Here is a 25,033-nt window from a genome sequence, read left to right as displayed (position 1 = left end):
TCAGCTCTGTTTAAGACGCACAGTAAGAGCGAGGATAAAGATTGCTATTGACTGTGGCCGGGTCTCATACGAGGCACACCTCAAGGTAATCTTTCTAAATATTTGATTGTCTAATACAATTTTTCTGGCCCCATTCTTTTTTCCATCGTGCATAGAAATAGTGGTCAAAATTGGTATTGGAAAGCATTGAAACACAGCGTCACTCTCTCGCTCGCTCGTTCTAAAAGAGATGTATAATTTAAATGGAAAGATTAGCTGTGTGAACATGCCGTCCGCCCCAGCAGCAATGATTCCACTCTGCTGAATCAATACTCATCAGATCCATCACTACACGGCCAAATATAAACTAAAGAAGTGAATCCAAGTTTAATGGAATCTAACGCCTTTATCTTAACCTCAAGTGCCTTTCTCACTCTCTCTCTCAGGCTTTATTCAGTCACTGCAATCACTGAGGAAATAGCTAATGTTAACAATGCTAGGTCAAATAAAGCTCTGCTATTCCTTCGAAACAAGCTGGGGTGAAAGGAAAATTAACAATTTGAACAAAACGGAGTACAAAAGACGAAAAATTCTCACAGTAAATCGGATTCCTCCCTTGGAACAAAGATTCGGTCACAGTGGGCTCTATTTCCCCTCTGTGAAGCTCTCTGTGGGAGTGATTTGTGATTCATTTCAGACTAAATGTTACAATCCAAACCCAGGCTGAGGGAACCCGCCAAATTGACATGCTAATGGACTAGCGTGCGCGCCTAAAGTAGCAATGCCAGACTCAAACGGACACATACATATGAAAAAAAGTCTGCGCTTCACAAAACAGCGTTTCAAACACACACATATCCATATGAATGCGTAGTCAGAGGGTCCTTTAAGCCCAGGGGCCGCGTCTGTTCTTTAGACCGATAGGAAAGTATCAAACCCACTGCTTTAGCAATTTAGCATTAAAATACAACAAAATCTCTGGAATAAATTGTTTGAGATTCCAGCATCAACCTTAAACCTTTCACCACACACACACTCCTGTCACACTATTCCTAAAGAAACTCATGAGTTGAGCTTTGAGTGCAGCTCAACCAAATTGCTGTCCATGCAGCTCAATGGACCGTGACTGCTCTTCTTATGGGGCATCAGAGGAGACACAGCATGGCCCCAGAGAGAAAGGGAGAGAAGGAGGAAAGAGCAAAACTGAGAGAGAAGGAAAGAAAGGGATGGATGAAAGCAGGAATGTGATGTCCCGAAGTCCCCCAGTGTGAGTGTAAGCTGTTCTATTTCACACTGCGGCTCCTCTGAGCCCAGGATTTACTCGAGCCCTCTACATGCTGTCAACTAGACTCTCAAAGATCCAACACTCATCTGTCCTCTGGCTTCCACTGCCTTCCCTCCTGTCTTCTTGGCTACAGATGATATGTATCTGTTCACCCCAATAATGTGGATTTATTTACATTGTGTATTTGGTGTGGGTGTTTGCTTCTGCTTATTCACAGGCTGAGATGCGAGTTGTAGAAGTCCTTCGATCAGCTCAGACACCACAACACAGACTCATCTCAATGTTACACTAAACGATCACTTGAAAACTCACATGCAGTGTTGGCAAAATATGAAACTGTACATGCCTCAGTCAGCGTAAGACAATATCAGAGTCCTTGCTCCAGTATACATAACACTATTACATCAGAGCAGAGGGGGTTCCTTGGCTTGCATGCATTCCTTTTCAATCTTAAACTTTATGCTTTACCAAAAAAAAAAAAGTCCTTTTCCTATCAAGAATATTATAGATTAAAGTTCTACTATAGGCTCTTCAGATCAGCGCAATGATCTTTAGGTCACATAAAACAATTGAGAATGAAAAGTTATTTGTGGGATATAAAAAGATTTTTTAAGTACAGTCTATGCAGTACATAGTAATATTTAGAACTCTTGTGCTTGATTTTAGTGAATCTTTACTTTTGTACAAACAAATAATTTTGGTACCATAGAGTGTTGGGTCAATGTAAAATCTGCACCCTGAAGCAAAAGCAGTTGAGAAACACTGTGCTATGGAATATATATATATATATATATATATATATATTTTTTTTTTTTTTTTTGACAGCGTTGGAGCTTCAAACTGGTTCCTACCTATGGCCAAATTGGCCATGGACAATGTCACGAATTCAAGGTCTGAAAAAGTCATGGAAATAAGTAAAAATATATTTAAAATAAAACTTGCCTGCAGTCCAGAATGATTACCTAAGTCTGTCTGTTTAGGGTCTAAATACAATCAATACAAAATATTTTCCCAGTAATGATAAGCCTTTGGTCAGAAAGTGTGGGAACACTGATTAGAGAATCGGTTTGTTTGAATTCTCAAGAAACCTTTGGCACCTCCCAGATAAACTGGCTGGAGATCAATAGCACTTTTTCCTTTAGTCATCCACATTGAGAGCACAGATCAAAACAACACACTACCAAGAGTTAACACCGTGACCGACATAACTAAACACCTCTGATATCCATAGCTCTATATAGCTAATCTGACAACTATCTGAAGAGCAAGATAATCCTGCAGGAGATAGCACAGCCTGCACTAAGTGTAACGCACTGTAGGGTGACAAGAATGTAAGGGTTTGGCAGTGTGGTAAAGCCCTGTATATCACAGTTCTGTGATTAACAGGTGAGGCATGCTACGCTGTACTGCAAATATCTGCTAGCTGAGGCTTCGCTAAGAAAAGCGGCAAGGGAGGCAGGTGGGCCAGTAGAGATAACCATTTGGCGGGAAACTGTGCCGTGTGAACAGTAGTTAATGGTTGATAAACCCTGCCCCCCACACAGCAGGTGAATCCCCCTTACACTAGCATGCTAGCAGGTGCCGAAATCTCATTTGAAATTCCAGCACTACAAGGTTAGAGTGTGAGAAATCCCATTTGAAAATCTCTCTTTGCACGGTTAGTTGGTGATTTCTGCTTCACAAATGAGGGATCTGTCGAACATGGCATTTCAATATTCTCTGAGGGCTTTAAGCCTAGTCTTCTACCCAAAGGGACGTGGCACTATGTTTGCCTCAGGCTAGCTCTTACTGGGCTCAGATACTGGATTTATTGCGGAGATATGTGTTGACAAGCCAATACCAATCAATCTTCACACAGCTATTAAAAAAAAAAAAAAAAGAAGAAGATATGGGACTTTTTTGTTGTTGGTTTTTTTCTGAACAGAGAAATTAGTAATATTAAAATGCATTTGATGTATGATGCAAAACATTAAAACTTAGTTTACCCTAAATATATATTTGGTTGTCATTTTCTCTCCTTGTTCTAAACCTGTATATGCCTTTTTCTTCAGTGGAAAAGTATCAGAAAAGAGAATATTTTGAATAACGTGCTTGTCGCTCTTTTCAATGCAATTGCAACGAAGCTTCAAAATAGACCAGAAAAGATATTAGCCACAATGTATAATATGTTTGTCAAACAAAAAAAAATTAAAGTGAAAATTAAATCATCATTCACAAAAGAAATCGCCCTAGCTCTTCGTGAAGCATTCGTAAAATACGTTTTTTTTTTTTATTGGATCACAGCAATAATTGATTGATCTGGTTCACAAAATCGCAAATGATTCATTGACTGATTCAACACACTGACTTGCAATGGTTCTTAAACTAAGAGCTTACTGGAAGATTATGAGTAAATACATTTTTGGTCACATAGGGCCATTTAAAATAAATAAATAAATATTTTACTTCCTGTATGAAGCTTGAAAGCTTTAGCGTAACTTCCTACAAAAGAGCGAGCAACACTAATTAAAAATGTCCAATTTACATATACCAAACGCAAAAATGTTAAATTTATTTTTGAGTGAACTTATCTTTTAATTTAGCTGCATGAAAGCAGGTTTGCAAAATCAATCAATCTGATAGAATGTTGAGTCTAAATTGATGCAACGAGGTTGATTTCATAGTTAGATCCCATGTTCCTTTCAGCAGCCTGGCAGACAGTATGCACTGGGAAATGCTACGAGTCACAGCTTGCAGCTGGTATTCTTTGACCTTGGACTCGCTATAAATAGCAAACAGGTGAAAAATCCCGTATGAGACTCTTCTGTTATGTGGTTAGCCGATGACAGAAAAGACAAAAACCACTTAAGGATCTTCTCCCAGGCTAACAAGCCAGCCTCACGTCACCTAGAGACGTGTGGTCCAAGGTCCAAGTCCAAGGCCACTAGCTCCCATCTGTAGTTACTAGGTTCTTTTGTGACACTGCGATGAAACAGGACCTTACTTCATTTGTTAGCAGCATTAAGGTATGTACGGGCTCAAAAAAAGTGTGTTCTGCCATATGTAGTTTTAATTGTCCCAATGGGAGACAGCTGTAATGCTGACTAGGACAGATATAAATCAAAGAACTGTGCAGGGCTATGTGACCAGCACTTTCTGTGTTGATTTAAGCAATGTTCTTGCTCAGCTTATCCAGTTCTCCTCTGTTCACCCCATTCACCCTGCCTGCGAAAATTCCATCAAGCAGAGACTGTGACAGGCTTCCCCCTTCTTATTGATAATCTAAGACGTGTCTGATGGGTGTAAACAGGAGGAGGAAGCAATCTGCAACAGACGCCCAATAACAAATTATAAATTCACTTCTAATTATCAATGACAAAGTTGCCGGTGGGAAACTCACATCCCTGATGGGGCGTCACTACGCTGTCGATTGATTCCAACTTCAAAACAAGACGCCAATGCCCAGTCAGGCTCTGAGAAAAGTTTATCACTAATTACGAGTGATAAAGCTGGGTTTTGGGCCCTCCTCCAACCTCTCATTCAAACATTAGTGCTGTCTTTGACTGGAGGCTGGTGTATAATTATGTCAAAGTGGCGTGTCAAAACCAGAAAATATAAGCCGATTCCGATACGCTCCATTCAGTTACGCAGTGATGCCAGGGACTCTGTTAGTGACAGCTCTTGCAGCTTTACACTCCGTTAACTTGTCTAAAAAACACACACACGCTCTCACACACACATACAGCCATCATATAGTAGGCAGCCAAGTGAAACTTGTAATGGTTCAGAGAGGCTTTTATTATGATATGTGTATCTGCAGCTGTGAAATGGACTGGGTAATTAATACTGAAACAATCAGACTGTAACAAACATATTCCACTGGCCACTTTTGGAATTAATATTGTTAATCTTTCAGGTGAGCTATCAAGCGTACAAGTGTGTGATAGAGTCAGTAGTTGTGGCCCAAACAATGTACAGTAGTATGCATATACTACACACCATGTACCCTACCAGCCAGTATATGCATTTTATCCCTTCCTTTCCACTACTTAATGAAAGCTATGACAATTGAGTGCATGAAGTGTTAATTAAGTGCATCATCTGGGTATTTGAAGTGCACTTGTTCTTTTGGAATTTTCCGTGTGAACACACTACTCACACTATTTATATAACAAAATGACATAAGGGAATATGTCCACATGTCTAGTGACACATGACTACATTACAATAAGTGTTTGGCTGGTTAGCTCAGCTCAGTTAGTCCCTTGTTGGTCGACAGTTAAGCCATTCTGAGCGCAAAAACATCTTTCTATTGATTGCCTTTCAAAAGTTGCTGCTACAACATAGCATATAAATGTTGCTAGCAACATATGCTAATAGCACACATTGCAAGTAGCCTAATTCATTATTTTATTGTAGATGTTGTCACAGTCGCTGATTATTTTTGGACGGCATGAATAGCTAAGCTGTGAGCTTCTTAACCCCATGCAAGGTTAAAAAGGGAAATATTTAATTTGACATTTTTAATTTAGTTAATATTGTAAGTGTAATTTAAATCGAGCACAGCGTCAGTTCAGACAGGCCACGTAGGCATAGGCTGCGATCAGCTGACGTGGTCAGCTGTCAAATCGCTCCAACCACTACCGTTCTCCTATTAGACCGGAAGGATATATACGCGGCACTTCCGCCCGGGAAATATGCTTAAACTGCTCGCAACCCCCCCACCCTCACCAATAAGTATCAAGCATATTTCTGTGCACCTTTTGGCTGTTGTCTTCTTTGTTTCAGATTATCAAGGCTTCCAAGTCCTAGAGTAACGGACATCATCGTGAGAGACACACACTTCCTCATAGCAAGCTACAGCATAGACGTCCCGGACTTCACTGCTACGTCTACATGTTAAACCACGGCTTAAAGACATTACTAAACTGTCTTAATCATCTGTATATTGCTCAAGCTGATGGTTCCATAGGGGGGTTAATGCTAAAGCTACGTATGTCATTAATTATGGAGCAAGAACCCCCATAAGGAACCATACCGCCAAAGATAAATTGTGTTCAATAAACTCAAGTAAACTTGCCAAAGTGGTCTCGTCCGAAAATACATTAAATCAACTTTAAGGCTAAATACAGATAAAGTGATTTTCTGCCATTTCTAATCAGGCACAGAATAAAATACCTAAAAAAAAGTTCTCAGCCATTGTCCGAGTAGGTATACTTTTGATAAAGAACAAACTTTGCAAGAGTTAAAAAAGTATGTTCTATATGGGTCATATGAATTAAATTTGGACGTACTACATCCGCCATGTTGTCACTGTCACATGCATCACTTCACTGCCATTCACAACTGCTGTCCCGGATAGTACAGTATTGATTTCAATGCGCACTTTAGAATGTTGTCGAAGTAGTAAGTCATTGAGTACTTTTCACCTGCAGTTTTATGAATACTATAATTTCGGACATACTACTAATCTCACTTACTGTTTTTTCCCAATTCATTTTAGTAGGCAAAAAACAGTATGTGAGATGAGTAGTATGTAGTAGTAGTAGTAGGCATATTCAGATGCAGGGATACATTCACTGGGTCATGCACTAGCCAAGCAACTGCCATTGAGATGAATGGGAACGCTAACATAAAGCAAACAGAAATGGTCAATTCAAATGCAGCACTATGAAGGTCCAAACCAGTGTTTGACATGGTAATGTATTTAAATATGCCGACCCCAAAACCGGACAAAGTCAAATCTCTGCGTCATTCACGTCCACTTTGTCTCCGACCTACTTCATATGACTGACTGAGCGCGACAGGCACACACAAACAGCATATGGTCCGCAATGCTGACTGTATATCACTGTGGCAGTGTCACATGAGAGTTCAATCTAATTACAATTGACCCACATTATAATTACAATTGATTGGCAGTCAGGCCTCTCTTTCGCTCTCATCTCACCCCGTCCTGACTCCAGACTAACCACCCCCCACCCCCCTTCCTTTCTCTATTTTTTCCTGCCTTGTCCACTCTCGTTTCAACTATTCCAGTTTCATTCAAATTCAAATAGGCCAGAGTCTGAACACACAAAATACAATAATACCGATATGCTACACACCACAAAAACACTCACACAGCTAAAGCTGAAAATGTAGCAGAGAAGGATATTATGTAGATTAAACAGATGAAAACACTGAAATATTATGATCAAGTAATGTATTCAGAGCTGGCGCACTGTGCATATCTTAAATTGCACACACACACACACACACACACACACACACACACACACCAGCTTTTCGCTGGTCTGCTGCAGTTCTAGTGGAAGAATACAAGACCCCTGTATGTTCCAGCTGCTGTACATCACATCAAAAATAATGACCCCGGGCTCCAGAAGCTGTGTGTGCAAGCCAGGCCATGCACATGTGTGTATCTGCATAATTATGTATATGAGCAGTACTGTGTACTGTTCCTGTGAGGAATACACACTTGTGCACAAAATTACACGTATAACCATGATGCGCTTTAGGTCACGTGCATGTGATTGAGTTTAAGTATATGTGTGCACATGCATAATGGTGTGTGTCAACCGTATTGTGCAAGCGCTTGTTGCTCAGTGTGAGTGTGTGAAAAGTCTGTTCGTGTCATAGCGCTGCAGAGTGTTGTCAGCTCGCTGTCATTTTGAGCCTCAGATAAGACCCAATCTCATAGCAACAACATGCTATCCCTCTATCCATTTCTCTTTCTACCATCTCTGTTATCCTCTCTTTCTCCACTCCCCCTCCTCTAATGAACCCTCTTCTCTCCTCTCCTCTCCTCTCCCTCTCTCAATTATATTTAACTCATGACAGCTGTTAGAAATATCTCCTCAGACCTGTGACAACTGCAATACTGAGGAAACTGTATATTCAACTTTTAAATGAGTTTACCTTCACAGAAGTGTCTGTGCGTATGTGTCTATAGCTTTACTATTTATATGCAAATTTTATTTCCGACTGTACAGAACTGGCTGAGATTTATACAGTTACGGAGTGTACTATTGTGTTGCATATCTGAGTTCACATACATTCGTGTTGGAGAAACACGGGTGTAATTTACTAGTATTATTAGGGAGATTTGTGTTGTTAATGGATACACTATATACACTGCTGTCAAACAACTATAAAATCAGTCGCTGCTGAATTTAAAGTTGAACAGTGTTTCAGGATTTTTTTTTTTGCTTAACATCTGGTGTATCCTAGAGCCTTTCAAAGTCAGAACATTGACAATCTTTTAATTAAACAGGTTGCTTTGAACAGTTTTTGCAATCAAAGTTACTTAAATGAGGGGAAAAGGCTGTTTCTTGGTCAATTTCGACAGCTAAAGGTTTGTTCGCTCCAAGGACGATAACTATAACGGTATAGTTCTAAAATAATCATTCTAAATATAAAAGAATACCACAGTCCACACCACAGCTATGACAATAACGGCACAGAGAAACGATATTGTTCGAATTACTGCCGGAACTTTTTTTTTCATCAGCTGATGAATGATAAAAACAGTGACAGCCAATCAGAATCCATCCAAGAGCTCAAGCATTTAAAGCAGCAGACGACAAAACTGCAGCGCGTGCTTAGAATAAACAGAACAATATCGTGCGCTGGTGTGGACTCTAATTTTATCGTTAGTTATATTTATAGTTATTGTTCTTGGTGTGAATGGGCCTTAAGAAACAAGTTCAATTTCTACTAGTTCAATTGAAAGCACTGACTACATATTTTTGAGTACAATTTTAACAAAAATGTAAGTAGTAACAAATCCTTTGAAATTTACATTGTACTTTGACTACAAGTCATACATTACAGTAAAAGTAAAAATGCCTCACAAACATATTTACAGTATATAGTAAGTTGTATAGTTATGTAATAGTGCAATGAAGTACTACAATAACATTTTACACCTCTGTGTGTTGCTGACAAAAACGTGAACTCATGCGTCAGCACAGAATTAAAATTAAATTAAAACCACGTTTTTGAGTAACTTTTTTTTTTACCCGTACTTAAACTTAGAATCAAATTATCAGTATGTTTTACACCCCTGACAACCCACAAAAATCGTTTGCTACTGTTCATTGCAAAAAATGAGTCTGTATTAGCATGTGTGTGTGCGTACGTGTGAGTAAACCCAGAGTGGAAGAAGAAAAGAGCTCTTACACCCCCCCCCCCCAAACACCCCCAAACACCCCCAACCCCCAATCACCCAATCTTCCTCTTTATAAATACCTACCTGTGTTCTATTCAATTCTTCTTTTCTAGACATCTCCTTTCCTTTCTCCGTCTTTCTCCCGGGATGTGACACAGAATTCTGTTAACTGCTGTGAAAATGCATTTATTACCATAAGCCTGCAATGCTAACAACTACTCTTCCCCACACACACTCAGACAGTGGGACCTGCAGTATAGGGCATTGATATTCTGTACAACCACATACAGGCAAGAGAGGATTTTGAAGTAAAGACTTATGTACACACACACACACACACATGCACGTGCACACAGAAACTGGTTTATTTCACAGAATCTGTTATACATTCTGTATTTTATGGATAACATGTGCATGGAGGAGTTACTAAGTGTTACAGAAAAGAAGGGCAGTCAGACAGAGAATGCTTCAAGAGGTAAATTGATTTAAATGCAATGAGATGGATTTTGGAGAAAAAATCTAGGCCTGTCAATTTAAGCTATTAATTTTGTGTGATTAATAATTACCATCTTTTTGACCAAATCATGTTTTTGTGAATCTGTAGTCAGCTACTTCTAGAGGCAAACGTTGATACATTTAAAAAAATATTCTTTAGAAAACCTTACATCTTTATTTTGGGGCTTTTTTTCAGCAAAATATTGGTATCTGAACTTAAATCAAACTAATTTGATTTATTAACTGACATATGAAAATAATTAGATTAAAACGTCAAACTATTGACAGCCTGAAAAAAAATAATTGCCATACACAGACGAATTAGACACAAAAACACATGCACACACACAAAAACGTACACTCATCAGTGTGACATAGAGACCCAATCCTGAAGCACAGTCTGACATTGGCTGATAAAAAAGGCCATTATACAAGGTCATAATTTAGCTTGTCCATTTAAAATCTCTCCATTAAAATCCATGATGTGCACACACACACACACTCAAAAACACACACACACCAACTTTCGCTAATTCTCTAATTATGTTCATGATTATGGTGAACAGGGCGCACTCGTGGCCTGGCTAATGATGGCTTTAATGGGCAAAAATCCCCATTAAAAGCCCCATTCTACACACACACACACGGAGAGGGAAGGAGGGAGAGAGAGAGAGAGAGAGAGAGAGAGAGAGAGAGAGAGAGAGAGAGAGAGAGAGAGAGAGAGAGAGAGAGAGAGAGAGAGAGAGAGAGAGAGAGAGAGAGAGAGACGCAAATGCACGTAAACACACAAACACTTATAAAGGCTAAGTGCTCACAATTCTCCATTAAAAATGATGTTATATGCAAAGGGGAATATGGAAAAACTGTGTCATGGGAAGCTTCAGCTGTGTTTTTTTATCTTTCAATTTCTTAAATAAGAATTAGAGTTTGCACACTCATTCTTAGCAGTAAGGAGCTATTTCTACATGAACTGACACTGAAAAAAATACTTAAGTTATTGTAGTTTGATTCAAGCATATTAAATAATATTCAAATAAATAACCATTTAATTTTACCTCACAAAACTATTTCAAGTGTAGCTGAATTCTATTCTTAGTATTTCTGATATGTCTTTAAATGGCAGAAATATACTATTATACTAGTATGTTATTCCAGATTCAACCAATGACTGTTTTCAAACTGGTTTCCCTAAACACTCATTCCATCTGCCATTGGTCAGCTAAACCGATAACCACGCCCCTAAACTCAGTTGAGTCAGTGTTGCCATGCCAGCCTGGTCAGGATTCTCAAACAAATAAAGTTTTGAAAGCCCCACAGAGCCACAGTGTTTACACTTTTTGTGAGAAACAACCAACAAATGGCTTACTTATAGTTGTCTCTGCATATTAAACTGCGAGAAAGTATTTTAACATCCAAATAAAAAACAATTACACACTTCACCTTAAGGCACTGTTAATGCAGGTCTAAACCTCTGAACACTACCACCCTTTAACCTGATGTGTTGACAAGAAATAAGATGAAAGTGTCATTTAACCACTGCTATAAACCCTGATCACGCGTCGGTCACACTAAACTAACATGAAGCAGCAGTAACTGTGATTATAACCTGTTTGAAAGCCTCTGCTTTTCAACCTCTTCACGTTTACATTTGCATATGCGATACTTTCCGTATTAGCTTGTCTGTCTAGATTAGTGCTTCTCGATCTCCTACTTGTGCACTTGTGTGTGTGTGTGTTCAAATGGATCACATGAGCCAGTTGTCTTTTGCTGATGTGAAAAGAGGGCAGAAAGCCTCCAAACTTTACAGAACACACACAGACGGGGATATATCCTGCTGTCATATGTCTGTATATCAGCGTGTACTCGAGTCCCAGGCATTTCACTATGTGTGTGTGTGCGTTTGAAGGCTTTGAATCCTGTCTGTGTGCAAGATAGCTGTTGTTCTGTGTGCCAGAGCTCGAAAGAGCAGAGTAACAGGAGAATCAGAGAGAGACAGACAGAATGAAAGACTTCAAATGCTCTTTTTCTCCTCTATTCATTAAGATGAGATGACTCTTCCATTGAGCGATTCACCTCCATCAGCCTGCTGGATTTTAAATGAGCGGGAGTCACGGCTCTTCCTGTTCAAATCAGAGGCATTTACACTGCTCACTTCCCCTTCTCCAAAGGACAAACACACACACTCACACTCACACACACACACAGAGAGAGAGAGATAAAGAGACCACACACATACACTCAGAGGGACCACACAGACAACCATACAAACTCATTTATTAGTGCGTATATGCACGTTTATGTGATCTGAAGCACACTTAATGTCTTTCTCAGCTGAAAAAAAAGAAGAAGCTTAAACCATCCTAAAATAATTGTTTGCTGTTTTTAAAAGGGGGTCTGCCAGCTGGATGCTCTGATACACTTCAAGCGAAATCGAAGAACAAACTGGTGTGACGTCATTTTCGAACAAAATCAGGCCAAAATGAAGTTTGTTACATTAGAGTTTGTTTTAGTAGCTTGAAACATCCTACCAAAGCAAACTTTCTGGCAAAGTTTGCTCCGGCTGGTAAACACCTTGGAACTTCTTTGGCATGGAAATCTTCTCCGGTTCATTTTCAGTTGTTCAGTCAGTCGAGGTCAGACGCAAGTAAAAACATGAACACACTAGAGAGCTGCTTTGTTGTAGAAACTGACATTTTAAATCTAACTGATAGACACTGACACTTTTTTAGTGTTTAATACTGCTTGTTTAAAACAATATATTGTATAAAGTGACGTGATTGGACGTTTCTCACCAGTGTCATTTTTGTGGACAGCATAGGGATGTTCGTTAACAGTAGGCCTATGTCACGCACTTACTTTTACCGCTAAGCAAAGAACGAATCTGTTTTTTCTCAAGATGTACTGAGGGAAATTTGCCAGCAAAGGGGAGACATGAGCCCTGTTCTACGCTTTGAGGCATTACAGATTAAAAATGGCCATTAATGTAGAAAAAACAACTTTCAGATAAGGACTGAATCATGGCCATTTCACAAAAAGAGGGATGACGAGACCACAAGAGATGGTGTTTCTATGCAAATAATTTGGTTATAATAAAACACAGTGGTGTGAGGCGAGAGCCGGTGTTGTTCGTTTCATCATCATGAGTTGTAGTAATGAAAGGTGTGTCAAATCTGGCCTGCTTTTGAAGTGAATAATTGGAGACTGGAAGAGGCTCGAAATACATCATTTCCATCTGCATTAACATCCTCCCTGAAGTACGAAACAGACCCCCTGCTACCGCTGCACTGTCTGTCAAAAATAAAAAAGTTGAGAAAACTAAAAATGTCATGGCGACATGAGACTACAGAAAATTTTAAATGGTTCATGCCGAACAGCATGCTGTGAATCACCAACCCTTAACAAATCAGCAAAATTGTTCAATATTAAAAATCTTAGAATTTTCAGTTAGGCTGAACAAACATCCTGGGGTCTATTCTTCGTATCTCGCTTAATACATCTGAGATTATTTGAAAGATGCCAGATCTTCTAATCGTGGTAACTGATCTCTGGATAATTTGGTTCTCCAAACGGATTTGCAGATTTTATTAAGGATTAAGTTGCCTGAGATAACTGCACGTTCTTGTGTTCATTGGACAGGGCAGATATATCGATACTTGAAACCCTGATCAGCAATTCGGCAATGTTCACACCTGGCAAAAAGCTTGACGAATTTCTGGACCTGTCTAAAGAAAAAAGCCAAACGACCAAAACGACATAAAATTCATAATAGATAAATGAAATATGTATTTATTAATTTTTTATGATTCCCAAAGATTTAATGATTTCTAAGTAGTATTTATATTAGTATTAATAAAGACTTTACATTTTTAGCAATTCATTTAATTTTACCTGTGAAGCAGATTTGTTATGTGACAGCATTAATAAAAGTTTCTTAAGGGTCAAGAACATTTTTCTAATGCTCAGCAGACAAACTTTTTTTTTTTTTACTAAGTCTGCATTTCCTGCGCTGCATCAAGCCTCTCCCATAATTGCTGTTGAAATGAATGCACAGCACAGACTAACTGTCCATCATGTGTGTAAGACTCCAATAAAATGATTAGGTAATTATTCCCTCATAAATCTCTCAGTGAGTAAAACTGTCTGTCTATCTTATTATAGACTAGGCAACATTATAATTATATTATTTTCAAATAATTTTTTTTTATTATTATTGTCCCTGGTTAAATAAGGTACACTTGATCTGCCCCTTCATATCAAGCCTGAACCTCACAGTCTAAAGCTCTTAAATGGTCACAAAAAGGCTTGTTTCATAAATATTCTAATATTTGTTAGTTTAAATAGATGTGTAATCTTGCTTGATTATCTAGCATTTAAGTCAAAGTAGCTATCTTTATGTATGATAATACCTGGAACTAGGGATTCACAAAATATGAATTGGTTATCGGCTGAGAGATATTTTTTATCTGTCATTATCAGGCAATATACTGTATCGGCCAATACTGAATTAAATAATTGTGCATTTCTGGCATGTTTTTGCTCACTTTAATGCTCACTTAAAGTTAGTCTTTAAAAAAAATATATATACAAAATAATGTATTAACACTGTTAAATGTAATCTTGAGCAAATCTCAAAATAAATATAATTTTTTCATTCTGTACATTATAATGTTGTGATGCATAAACGCCGTCAGTTTGAGTTTTTACAGTTTCATTTTAAACAAAATAGTATAGAATTTGAATACTGACCATTTATTAGTTATTGACCATAACAACAATAACTAATCTGTATCTGCCATCATTTTAAAATATATATATCAGTGCATCCAAAAACATGATGGAACGAACTCCAAAATGTTCATAAGCACAACAGTTATTTATTGGATCATTACAGTGTGCCAAGACTGCTGGGATCCCATCATGCTCTTGGAGAGTGTCACACAGTTTGGAGATGGGTAATAAAGAAATAAATGGTATTCATAAGAATTAAAAAGAGGAGATGAACGAAACGAAGGGAGGCTGAGCCGCAGAAGTATTAAAAACATTAAATGAATATTGTGTGATTATGAATAACTAAGTAAAGGCGCCGTTATAGAAAAGAAAGAGCGTGGAACATCTTCTTACATGGCATCCCCTGCATTCATTGCAACCCTTCACCATGACGAAGAATAAATAAACAGAAGTGATTGGTGTGATAAGTGGATGTGGTTATGCACAACTGCCTCATTCATCAACCTCAGTTGAACTGGCGTTATTAATTAAGACTGCTGCTCTTCACATAGATACAAACATCATAAAGCACATCAGGCGCACACACTAGCTTTCACTCAATGATAACGCAAAGTTGATGAACGAGAACCAGGTCTTCTCTGTCACTTAGATAGATCTCTCCGTTTACTCATGAATATGCACCGAGCAATTTGCATATGCAAACCTCAGACTGTTATCTGATTTATGAGCTTTGCTGTTCTGTTTTTTTATCCACCTGCCAATCAAATCCCTTGTTTGTGCATTGCTAATGACAATACAGGAAATAAGCAAGTTGGCAGCTTATCCTCAAGATTTTAACCTGCGCACAGCGTGAAATCAGCTCACCTCACCTGAACCAACCTGTGAGCGTGAGAGCCATCTGCACAACACCTGGACACACCTGTGCTCTCTCTTACACACACACACACACACAAAATGACCTGCGCATCCAATAATCTGGTATAGAGTTTCCTAGTCTTGAATCCACTACCTTTCAAAAGTTTGGGGTCAGTATGATTTTTTTCTTTTTGAAATAAATGTATTCTACTTTAGCAAAAATGCAACAAATTGATCAAAAGTGACAGTAAAGGCATTTATAATTTATTTACAAACAATTTCTATTTCACATAAATGTTGTTCTTTTGAATATTCTATTCGTCAAAGAATCCTGAGAAAAAACTGTATCGTGGTTTCAGCAAAAAAATAAGCAGGATAAATGACTTGACATTGATAATAATAAGAAATGTTTCTTGAGCAGCAAATCAACATTTTAGAATTATTTCTGAAGGATCATGTGACACTGAAGACTGAAGTAATGATGCTGAAAATTCAGCTTTGCCATCACAGGAATAAATTACATTTTAAAATTATAATCAAATAGAAAACTGCTATTTTAAATTGTAATAATATAAACTATACCGTTTTTACTGTTTTTCTTTAAATCAAATAATAGAATGTTTTCAAATATCTTACCAACCCCTTGCCAAAAGCGTATTATTATATTACAATAAATATATAAAAAAATATATATATATATAAAAAAAGGATATAACTACAATAATTTTGTGATTAATTAAACCTTAAGTTGAAATCTTCAAGGTGCAGGGTGAAGGCACATGTTCGTAAACTTTCACATATAGGTGGCATATATTCATAAGGTCAAAGTCTACTATTGCAGCTTTAAAATGTACTATTATTAAGCAGAGGAAAAACTAATTCTCACGCTTATTCAACTAAAGCATATATTAAACAAAGCGTAGACAAGACCCCTTTTCTAGATCCAACACCACTTCACTGCAGGAAGTTGAGTAACAGGACACTTAAAACTTCTTTCAGATGTGCTATTAGTAGCATCTTAGTGTGCAATTTCTGAAAGGATTACAGGAGTCTGATCCCACTTGAACCCCTAAAGGAAGGAAGCCAAACAAAAAAGTTAAATGTGCATATTACTTGTATACACTGATGAGCCAAAACATCATGACCACCTGCATAATATGCTGTTGGTCACTGCGTGCTGCACAAACAGTGCCGACCTGCCAAGGCAAGGACTCTACAAGACCCCTGAAGGTGTCCTGTGGTATCTGGCACCAAGACGTTAGCAGCAGATCCTTCAAGTCCAGTAGGTTGCGAGGTGGAGCCACCGTTGATCGAACTTGTTGGTCCAGCACATCCCACAGATGCTCAATTGGATTGAGACCTGGGGAATTTAGAGGCCATTTTAGGGAAACACCTTGAACTCTTCATCATGTTCCTCAAACCATTCCTGGACAATGTGTGCAGTGTGGCAGGGTGCATTATCCTGCTGAAAGAGGGCATTTCCACCAGGGAACACACTTGTCATGAAGAGATGTTTAGGTGTTTTACGTTCACATGAATGGCCGGACCCAGGGTTTCCCAGCAGAACATTGCCCAGAGAATCACATTCCCTCCACCGGCTTGTCGTCGTCCCACAGTGTATCCTTGTGCCACTACTGCCTCAGTTAACAGCACACACTTAAGGCCCTGATATACTTTAAGCGAAATCTAAGATCGAACTGAGGTGATGTAATTTCAAACAAAATCAGGCCAAAACACACTTCGTTTGGAGTTCGTCTTGGGATTTCGAAACAGCTTGCCAAAGCGAATCTTCTGGAAAAGTTTGCTTCGGCTGGTAAACTTTGTTCTACCATTGGTCCGTGGCGATTACGTAATATGTAGGTGTGTGCGGAGGCTCTGCCTTCTTTCACGTGGAAATCTTTTCCAGTTCATTTCTCCTCTAGAGTCCGTTGCGATCAGATGTCCGTGAATGAAAACATGGAACACACTGGAGGAGCTGCTTTATAGTAGAAAATGAAGTTTGTCATGTTTACATACGGTAAAGCTACTTGATTTTAAGCAATCTATTGTGTAAAGTACTATATAAAGAAACGTGACGTGACTTTACAACAGTGCTGAATTGCAGAACTCTTGCAAACATATCAACATTGCTATGATCAGATGCTTTTCTTATGCTTTATTAAAAAAATGTTTTTTTCTCAATTTTGATGTCTGTTTATTTTGTTACCGAGAGGAAAGCGTATATATACATATATACATATTTATCTAACTGACGCTCTCAGCAGTGTGGGGTGTCATCAGATGTTTGATAACAGTATATCGCTGCTCATGTATTTCGAACTTTGTTTTACCCCAAAACGAAGAACGGAAAAGGACTTCGCCGTGAATATATCGGGGCCTATACACTGCCGTTCACGTGATATAAAAGAAAACGGGACTCATTGGACCAGGCGACCTTCTTCCACTGCTCCAAGGTCTAGTTCCAACGCTCACATGCCCATTGTAGGTGCTTTCGACGGTGGACAAGGGTCATCATAGGCACTCTGATTGGTCTGCAGCTACTATCAATTAAATTTTGTGACTTGTGCCAAAGTACACCTTTTGGCTCGGACTATACAGGATATCCTTCGTTGCCCTTGTGCATCGATGAGCCTTGGGCGCCCAACACCCTGTCACCGGACATCCCTCATCGGACCAATGTTGGTAAATTCTCACCACTGCAGACCGGATGCAACCCACAAGTCTTGCCGTTTCAGAGATACTCTGACTCAGTCGCCTTGCCACAACAATTTGGCCCTTGTCAAAGTCGCTTAGATCTTAATTCCTGCCCATTTCTCCTGAATCCAACACGAAGATTACAAGAACTGATTGTTTGCTCACCACCTAATCTACCCAGGCCTTAATATGTGGCCTTGTTAGGAGATGATCAACAATATTCGCTTCTCCTGTGACTGGTCATAATGTTTTGGCACATCAGTATACAAGTGTATTTAAACAAGATCTTCAAATATTTTAGTACCTAAAAAATGTACACGCTAGTCAGACCATGCATTTTTACATAGCGGTAAATAGATGTTCAAAAGCAGAAATCACTTTCGCCTGAGGTGTATTCATGAATACATTCATGATTACTTTCTATATAGATTTACATATAAATAAATACATCACGAAAAACATTACAGATCTATTAAAGGTGCTTATTTCTAAAGTTTCACACATTTAGAAATAAATCATTTTTTGTGAGGAGCTAGTCATCCGAATGGTGTATGCTCACCCGCATGAGATGTGTACTCATACTAGTTTTCTACAAAATCTTTTTTTATTATGTAAGGTGTGGGTCAGTCTCCATGTTCACCATGTTGAAATGACGTGACCCGCTGTGTTTTACTAAGCATTTGAGAGAATCCTCCTCATGCTTATTGGCTGACGCTTCAGTAGATACGCTATAGTAGTAGTTTGAGTAGTTGAGTATAGAGTAGTTTGGTGTAGTTTGGTGTTGCGAAGAATGAAAATTAGACAATGGTACACAATTATTATCGAGCTTTAGCAGCGGTGACAATGGGAGAATCATTATCTGAATGGCTGAAGAAGCAGTAAAGGTTTGAAGACAGAAGAAAGAATATTCAGTAGTGATGCCCAAGTTGCTTATTTTTTTTTCGACAGGTAGGCTAAGTGAATTAATTATTGTGTAAACGCTGTCTAAAACTCATTATTATCAGTCTAATTTACATAAAACTCCACACTGAAAAGACCACACCATTGTGGTATCAGTACTTAAAGTAGCCTACATGAAGAACAGCGATGATAACACTAGCTAAAGAACTATTAAATGCATCTTTTAAAAAAATCTGTAAGATAGTTGACTTTGGCTTATGCAAGAGTCGGAAAAAGATTTAGGGATTATGCGAGTCGACGCTTGTCAGATTGCGCCCCAAAATTTTTATTTTAACCAAAGATTTAATTCTTTTTAAATCGTCGACCTGTATAAAACCACCCCCCTTACAGCAAATTCATTGTACAATATTCCCACAATGATCTTACATAATTCCTGACAATAAAGCACTGCAAAAACGAAAAAAGCTAAGTTACCTTAGCTATATTCTACCTGGTTTAACCCTTAAAAAATGTCATTCATAAAGCCTAATGTGCTAAGGTTGATTCAATCACATTACTTTTTCAATCATCTTTTGGACTTGAATAACACAGTTAAGTTAGATGTTAGCACAAAAACAAACTTTGATTGGTCCCACAGTTTCACCCAACACTGATTTGTAGTTTTAATGCTTTTCAGCAGTCGTATTAGAGACTTTCTGTTCAGTCCAGGCTGGTGTTTTCTACTCGTGTTCTGTAATTGTGCTCTAACAGAGCGGAGATGTTCGCCCCTGGAGTCCACACACACTTCATCTGTACTAACATTACACATGTGTTTACAGTACTTTTTCTCCATTACATACCACAGTGTTCCCTCATGTGACTGTAATCCTTTCGTCAGCACATGTGTGTTTGCCACGGAAAACCAGCAGTTCGTATATGCATTTATTCAACTCTGTTTTCTAATTATGCATCTGAGAGGGTTCTGTATTTTTTACGGGACACGCATCACTGGAGCGAGAGTGTAGGGCCGTTAGGATCACTGCCCACTCCACGCTCAGTAATTGTCTGTGTGTGTGTGTGTGTGCGTGTGTGTGTAAGCGAGCTGAAGGTACACTCTCAGCTATAACTCTCTTAGAAGATGAATGAGGAGGCAGTGGACTGGTTGCTTTGTTTTCGTTTTTTACCTAGCCGACGGCACCTCGCTTACTGTTTACTCCAAACGTGCTCTGCTCGAAAACAAAGACGTTTAGTTGTAGAACACTCACACACGCGCTCTGTATCACACCCCCGAGTCAAAACACTATCCAGAGAATACTAGCTTGTTCAGTGTAGTCCACGGCGAGGAGAGACAGAGTGACTGTGCAGCTCTGGCTGTAGACCCAAATTCAGCACACTGACCACAGCTATTAGCGCTATTAGCATGCTGTGCTACATTTAGGCTCTGACTCCTGAGAATAAGCAGACATATAGCGCGAGCGTATAGTTCGACATTCAACAATATAATGCTTAAATATCACAGCTTTAAATCTCTCTCTCTCTCTTTCTCTCTGCTGTATATCTAGGCCAAGCTGAGGTAACAGGGTGTCATCAGTGTTGCAGAGCAGTAATGGAGAGAGAGGGAAGTCTACACATATAATGCTAGCTTACAGGCTAATTTCCCCATACACTTTTTTTAAAAACCAAAACAAAGTACACACTTCCTGGAACACAAAAATAATGAAGAAAACAGTAGCTCTTAGTAAAATGGGGTTAATGTCCACACTTTCTACTGTGCAGTGGGCCGAAAGTGTGTAATAGCATTTGCTGTAGAAGTCTTATTAAAAATAATCCTTGAAAATAATCCAGTTTAATTTGGTTTTATCACGTAGCATGTCCGCCCCGTGCTGCTCCTGATGCTAATGCAGTTAGACAGCTCTCTCTGTATGGTGAAACTGGGTGGAAGAGGCACTTTTCATTTCTCTGCACAGTGAGAACTCTAGTGTAAAGCTAAAAGCACATGGAGGCGCAGATATAACGTAGAGCTAAACACCTAAGGCATAAGCTGGCCCACGCAATATCGTTGTGTGCAAAATGGCCCTTATTGCGTGTTGTTTTATAAAATATTTGGACTATCGTTTCTAGTTACCAATAAGTAAGACTGTCCTTGGACATTTTACCATGAATTTTCTTCAAAATCAGAAGATTCAAAACGTTTCTTAAAAAAAGGTTTGTAAATTTTGCCTCGCTGTAAGTATGTGTGATTAACGTCAAATACAATGCGTTCACACTGTATGATTTTGGCCACGAAGGAAAATTTTTGGGATCATTAAATATTTCTCTTGACGTAGGGCAGTGCTTTTCAACCCTTTTGACTCAAGGCCACCATTGTCCAACAAAATTTTCAAGGTATATATGATGTTTTATTAACATGGTTCGGGAGGAGCACGTTCAAACGATCTATTCAAACGATCAGCACAAGAGGAGGCCTATATATACGTCAAATACGTATACTCGTTTATTCTGATTATTTGAGTGTGTACACAAAACCAGTCACATGGGTCAATTTTTTGACATTGAGATATATACACTACCTGAAAGCTGAATAAATACGTTTTCCATTGGTGTACGGTTTGTTAGGATAGGACAATATTTGGCTGAGATACAACTCTTTGAAAATCTGGAATCTGAGGGTGCAAAAAATCGCCTTTAAAGTTGTTCATTTATGTTCGCGATTGTGCTGCATTCACTCACACAAATAAATGTTTTATATATTTACGGTAGGAAATTTACTAAATATCTTAATGGAACATGATCTTTACTTTATATCCTAATGGTTTTTGGCATAAAAGAAAAATCGATAATTTTGACCCATACAATGTATTGTTGGCTATTGCCACAAATATACCCGTGCGACATGTGACTGGTTTTGTGGTCTGGTGTCACATATATATATTATTAATTGATTAATAATATTTTGAATAAGTAATCCTACGGTCCTCTTGGAAGTTTGCTGAGGCCCCCTAGTGGGTCCCAGCACCCTGATTGAAAACCTCTGAATAGAGTCTTTATCATTATTCAGACTGTAAATGTTTGCATTTGCATGGCTCTGCTGGGATCAATTCATAGCATTCATCAATCAATTAATTCAGGGAGGATGTGCGAGTTCTGTCATCCTACGAACACAGACATTACGTAGTCAGTCACATGGCCATACTCAAACCTGTGGCAATATGATGATCATATGGTCCTTTGAATAAAATATGAATTATAATATTTGTATATACAAAGGCCCAAACTGCAAAAGTGGGGCAAAGCAATATCCCAATATTGTCCAATGTCGATTTTAGGATCAATTAAAATCATACAATGTGTGCCCGGCTTAAAACAGGCTCCAGAATTTCATATAATCACTGTAAAATGTGTGAAGGGTGAGTGAGTGATTGAGATTTAGATAGGAGTACCTGTAAATAAGAGGCTCTCAGGCAGGTGGGCTGCTGCAGGTCCATGTGTTTAATTTGATTTTGATTTAGGCCAAATTTGTATTCTGCCCCAAGCTACTTATTAGTGTGAACAGTACCTGTAAACTAGGTCAATTCCTGCATTGTTTCATAGGTTTTAAAACTGGTAGTGCCAGATGATAATCTAATACACCAACACACCCATCTATATCGGCACTGTTGCTCTAATTTACCGTTCAGTCAGACCGTGACCTAAACACCTCAGTCATTCTAATATAAAGTCAAATAATGAAGTGTGAGAGAAAGAGAGACTGAGAGAGAGGGTGTGTGTGTGACAGTGAGAGATTCTGAGATTGAATGGTGTCACAATGCAGGCATATTGAGGTCATTTTGAAAAAGTGCCGCTAATTACAGCAGATGGAATGAAAAGAAACTGGGGACCATGTATGATGCTGAAAGAGGGAGGAGAACGAAAAAGCAGATTGGGACGGAGAATCCCTGAGAGAAACATACAGGAGTGTGAGTGAACGGAGAAGTGATGGAAAGAAACACACAAGGAGGAGAGAGAGAAAGAGGTTCTGTGAGGACAAAGGTGCAAACCTAAGATATTTCTAATGTACAGCAGATATGTAACTGTACTAGACGCATATTTGGGGCAGAAATCACTCCTTGTCATGCCTATCTAGAGTTTCAAGTGATCGTTTCCATGTTTTCTGGCCGACTTCGACACTACCATCGAAGCTTGAGGCATAAAACTGTAAAGCTGCTTTGTGTCAATTACTTTAGTTAAAAGGAAATGAAACTAAATTAACAATTTGAACCAATTTGAGGGACTACAAAGCACTACTATTCAACAAACATCTGCCTAACCTACATATAGTTGTTTTCAAGATCAAGAAGTTAATAAAATCAATCACTCCTTCTTTAAAAATAAAAATAAAAAATGCATATTATCAAAACGAACACCTGCATTGATTATGGTCATATAAAGAGATGTACAAACACTCACATTACAACACAAATACATCCCCAAAAGCTCTACTGATGCACCTGCCCCATAAGGGAATCCCAATAAATAGGTAAACCTCTAAACTGGGTTCAAAATAGATCATTACGACATTTGGTTTATATTAGCTACTCTCCTGGCTGAAAAAAAAAACCCACACATTTTAAAGCAGGATTTAGAGATTTTAAAGCATTTTAAAAAAATCTATTTTCTTATCAATTTGGACTTAATAGTGGAAAAAGGACGATAATTGCTACTTACAGTATGTTTGAACTGTTCCAGTGTACCGCGTGCCTGGCTGCAGTCACGAGGTCAAAGTTCGTGCAGGTGAGCGTCAGAATAAAAAGACAGAGCGCGAAGAGTGCCATAATCCCTCGATCTCTCGCTTTTCTTCCCAGTCTTGCAAGATCTTCTCACCCCACGCGACTCTGCGCTGGAACCATCCCGTTTGGTAAAGAAGGACAGGAAGAGATGCGACCTAAAGCGCAGCTCGCTCAACTACTTAGATACGGGGATTCGCAATATGTTATATTTTAAGTGTTTAAAAAGTCACGAATCCATGGCGAATACCCCCTCCCTCTGTCCCCATGGCGTCAACCCCAATCCAATGGTCCGATAGGAGACCACCACTATTCGCGCGCTGATGGGTCTCCGCGGACGGAGCAGGGAGATGCAGGCAGCCGGGTGGTGTGAGTTTAAATGCGTGAAAGAAAGATATATGTCCACCCTGTAGCGCTGGAGAAACTCGTGAGATAACGAGGCTCCGTGATTGTAAAACTATATTCTCTTTTGTTGATGCTGCTCGTGAGATCGTATCTGGTTGGATGCGCGTGGAGAATCCTGCGCGCGGCTGCGGGATGTTTCACACTTACAATTGTGTGACGAACAAGTGCTCGAGCGAGTTTTATTCGCTCTCTTTGGCCATCTCTCTCTCTCTCTCTCTCTCTCTCTCTCTCTCTCTCTCTCTCTCTCTCTCTCTCTCTCTCACTCACACACACACACACACACACACACACACACACACCAGCGCGCGCGCTGTTTGGTAGGCTGTGCTCGTTCAGACACCAGCTCCGCCTCCTGCCCAGGACAAAAGCGCGCGTCCGTTGGCTCTAGCTCTGAGCTCTCGTCTTTCAGGGATGCTTTCAGACAGCTTCTCTTGCGACGGAGGAGAAAAACTTTATTTTATATATGTTAACTAAACAATTACGACGGGTACCGTTCCTAGAGCAGTTTTAATTACCACCACAATCCTCTTACTGTCTGTCAGAGTGCAGTGCTTTATATCCTATTATCCGCAAACCTCCATCCTTCTATCCACACCTTATCTCTCTCTCTCTCTCTCTCTCTCTCTCTCTCTCTCTCTCTCTCTCTCTAGACAGTGTAAGTCTTTTCTAATATGGAATAATTATGGGAAATCCTCTTAGGAGGGTGAATGGATTGATGGATTGGCTCATCTCTATCTCTGTCCTTCACTCATGGGATCTACTCATCCACACACAGGATGTTGAGCTGATAATGTTCATATG

General features: G+C 39.1%; 1 protein-coding gene across 1 annotated transcript in view; it reads right to left on the bottom strand.

The window, feature by feature from the left end:
• The window catches only part of efna3b (ephrin-A3b), a 54,898-nt gene extending 30,375 nt beyond the window's left edge, over window positions 1-24,523 (bottom strand). The window contains exon 1 of the mRNA XM_084385029.1: window positions 23,769-24,523. Coding sequence (XP_084241155.1) covers window positions 23,769-23,875 — 107 coding nt within the window. The 5' untranslated portion in view covers window positions 23,876-24,523. The remainder of the gene's footprint in view (window positions 1-23,768) is intronic.
• Window positions 24,524-25,033: the final 510 nt, after the last annotated feature.

The sequence above is a fragment of the Rutilus rutilus genome, assembly GCF_951802725.1.
Source record: "Rutilus rutilus genome assembly, chromosome: 17".
Taxonomy (NCBI): domain Eukaryota; kingdom Metazoa; phylum Chordata; class Actinopteri; order Cypriniformes; family Leuciscidae; genus Rutilus; species Rutilus rutilus.
The sequence above is the reverse complement of the archived record's forward strand: the minus strand, read 5'-3'. Positions and strand labels throughout refer to the sequence as shown.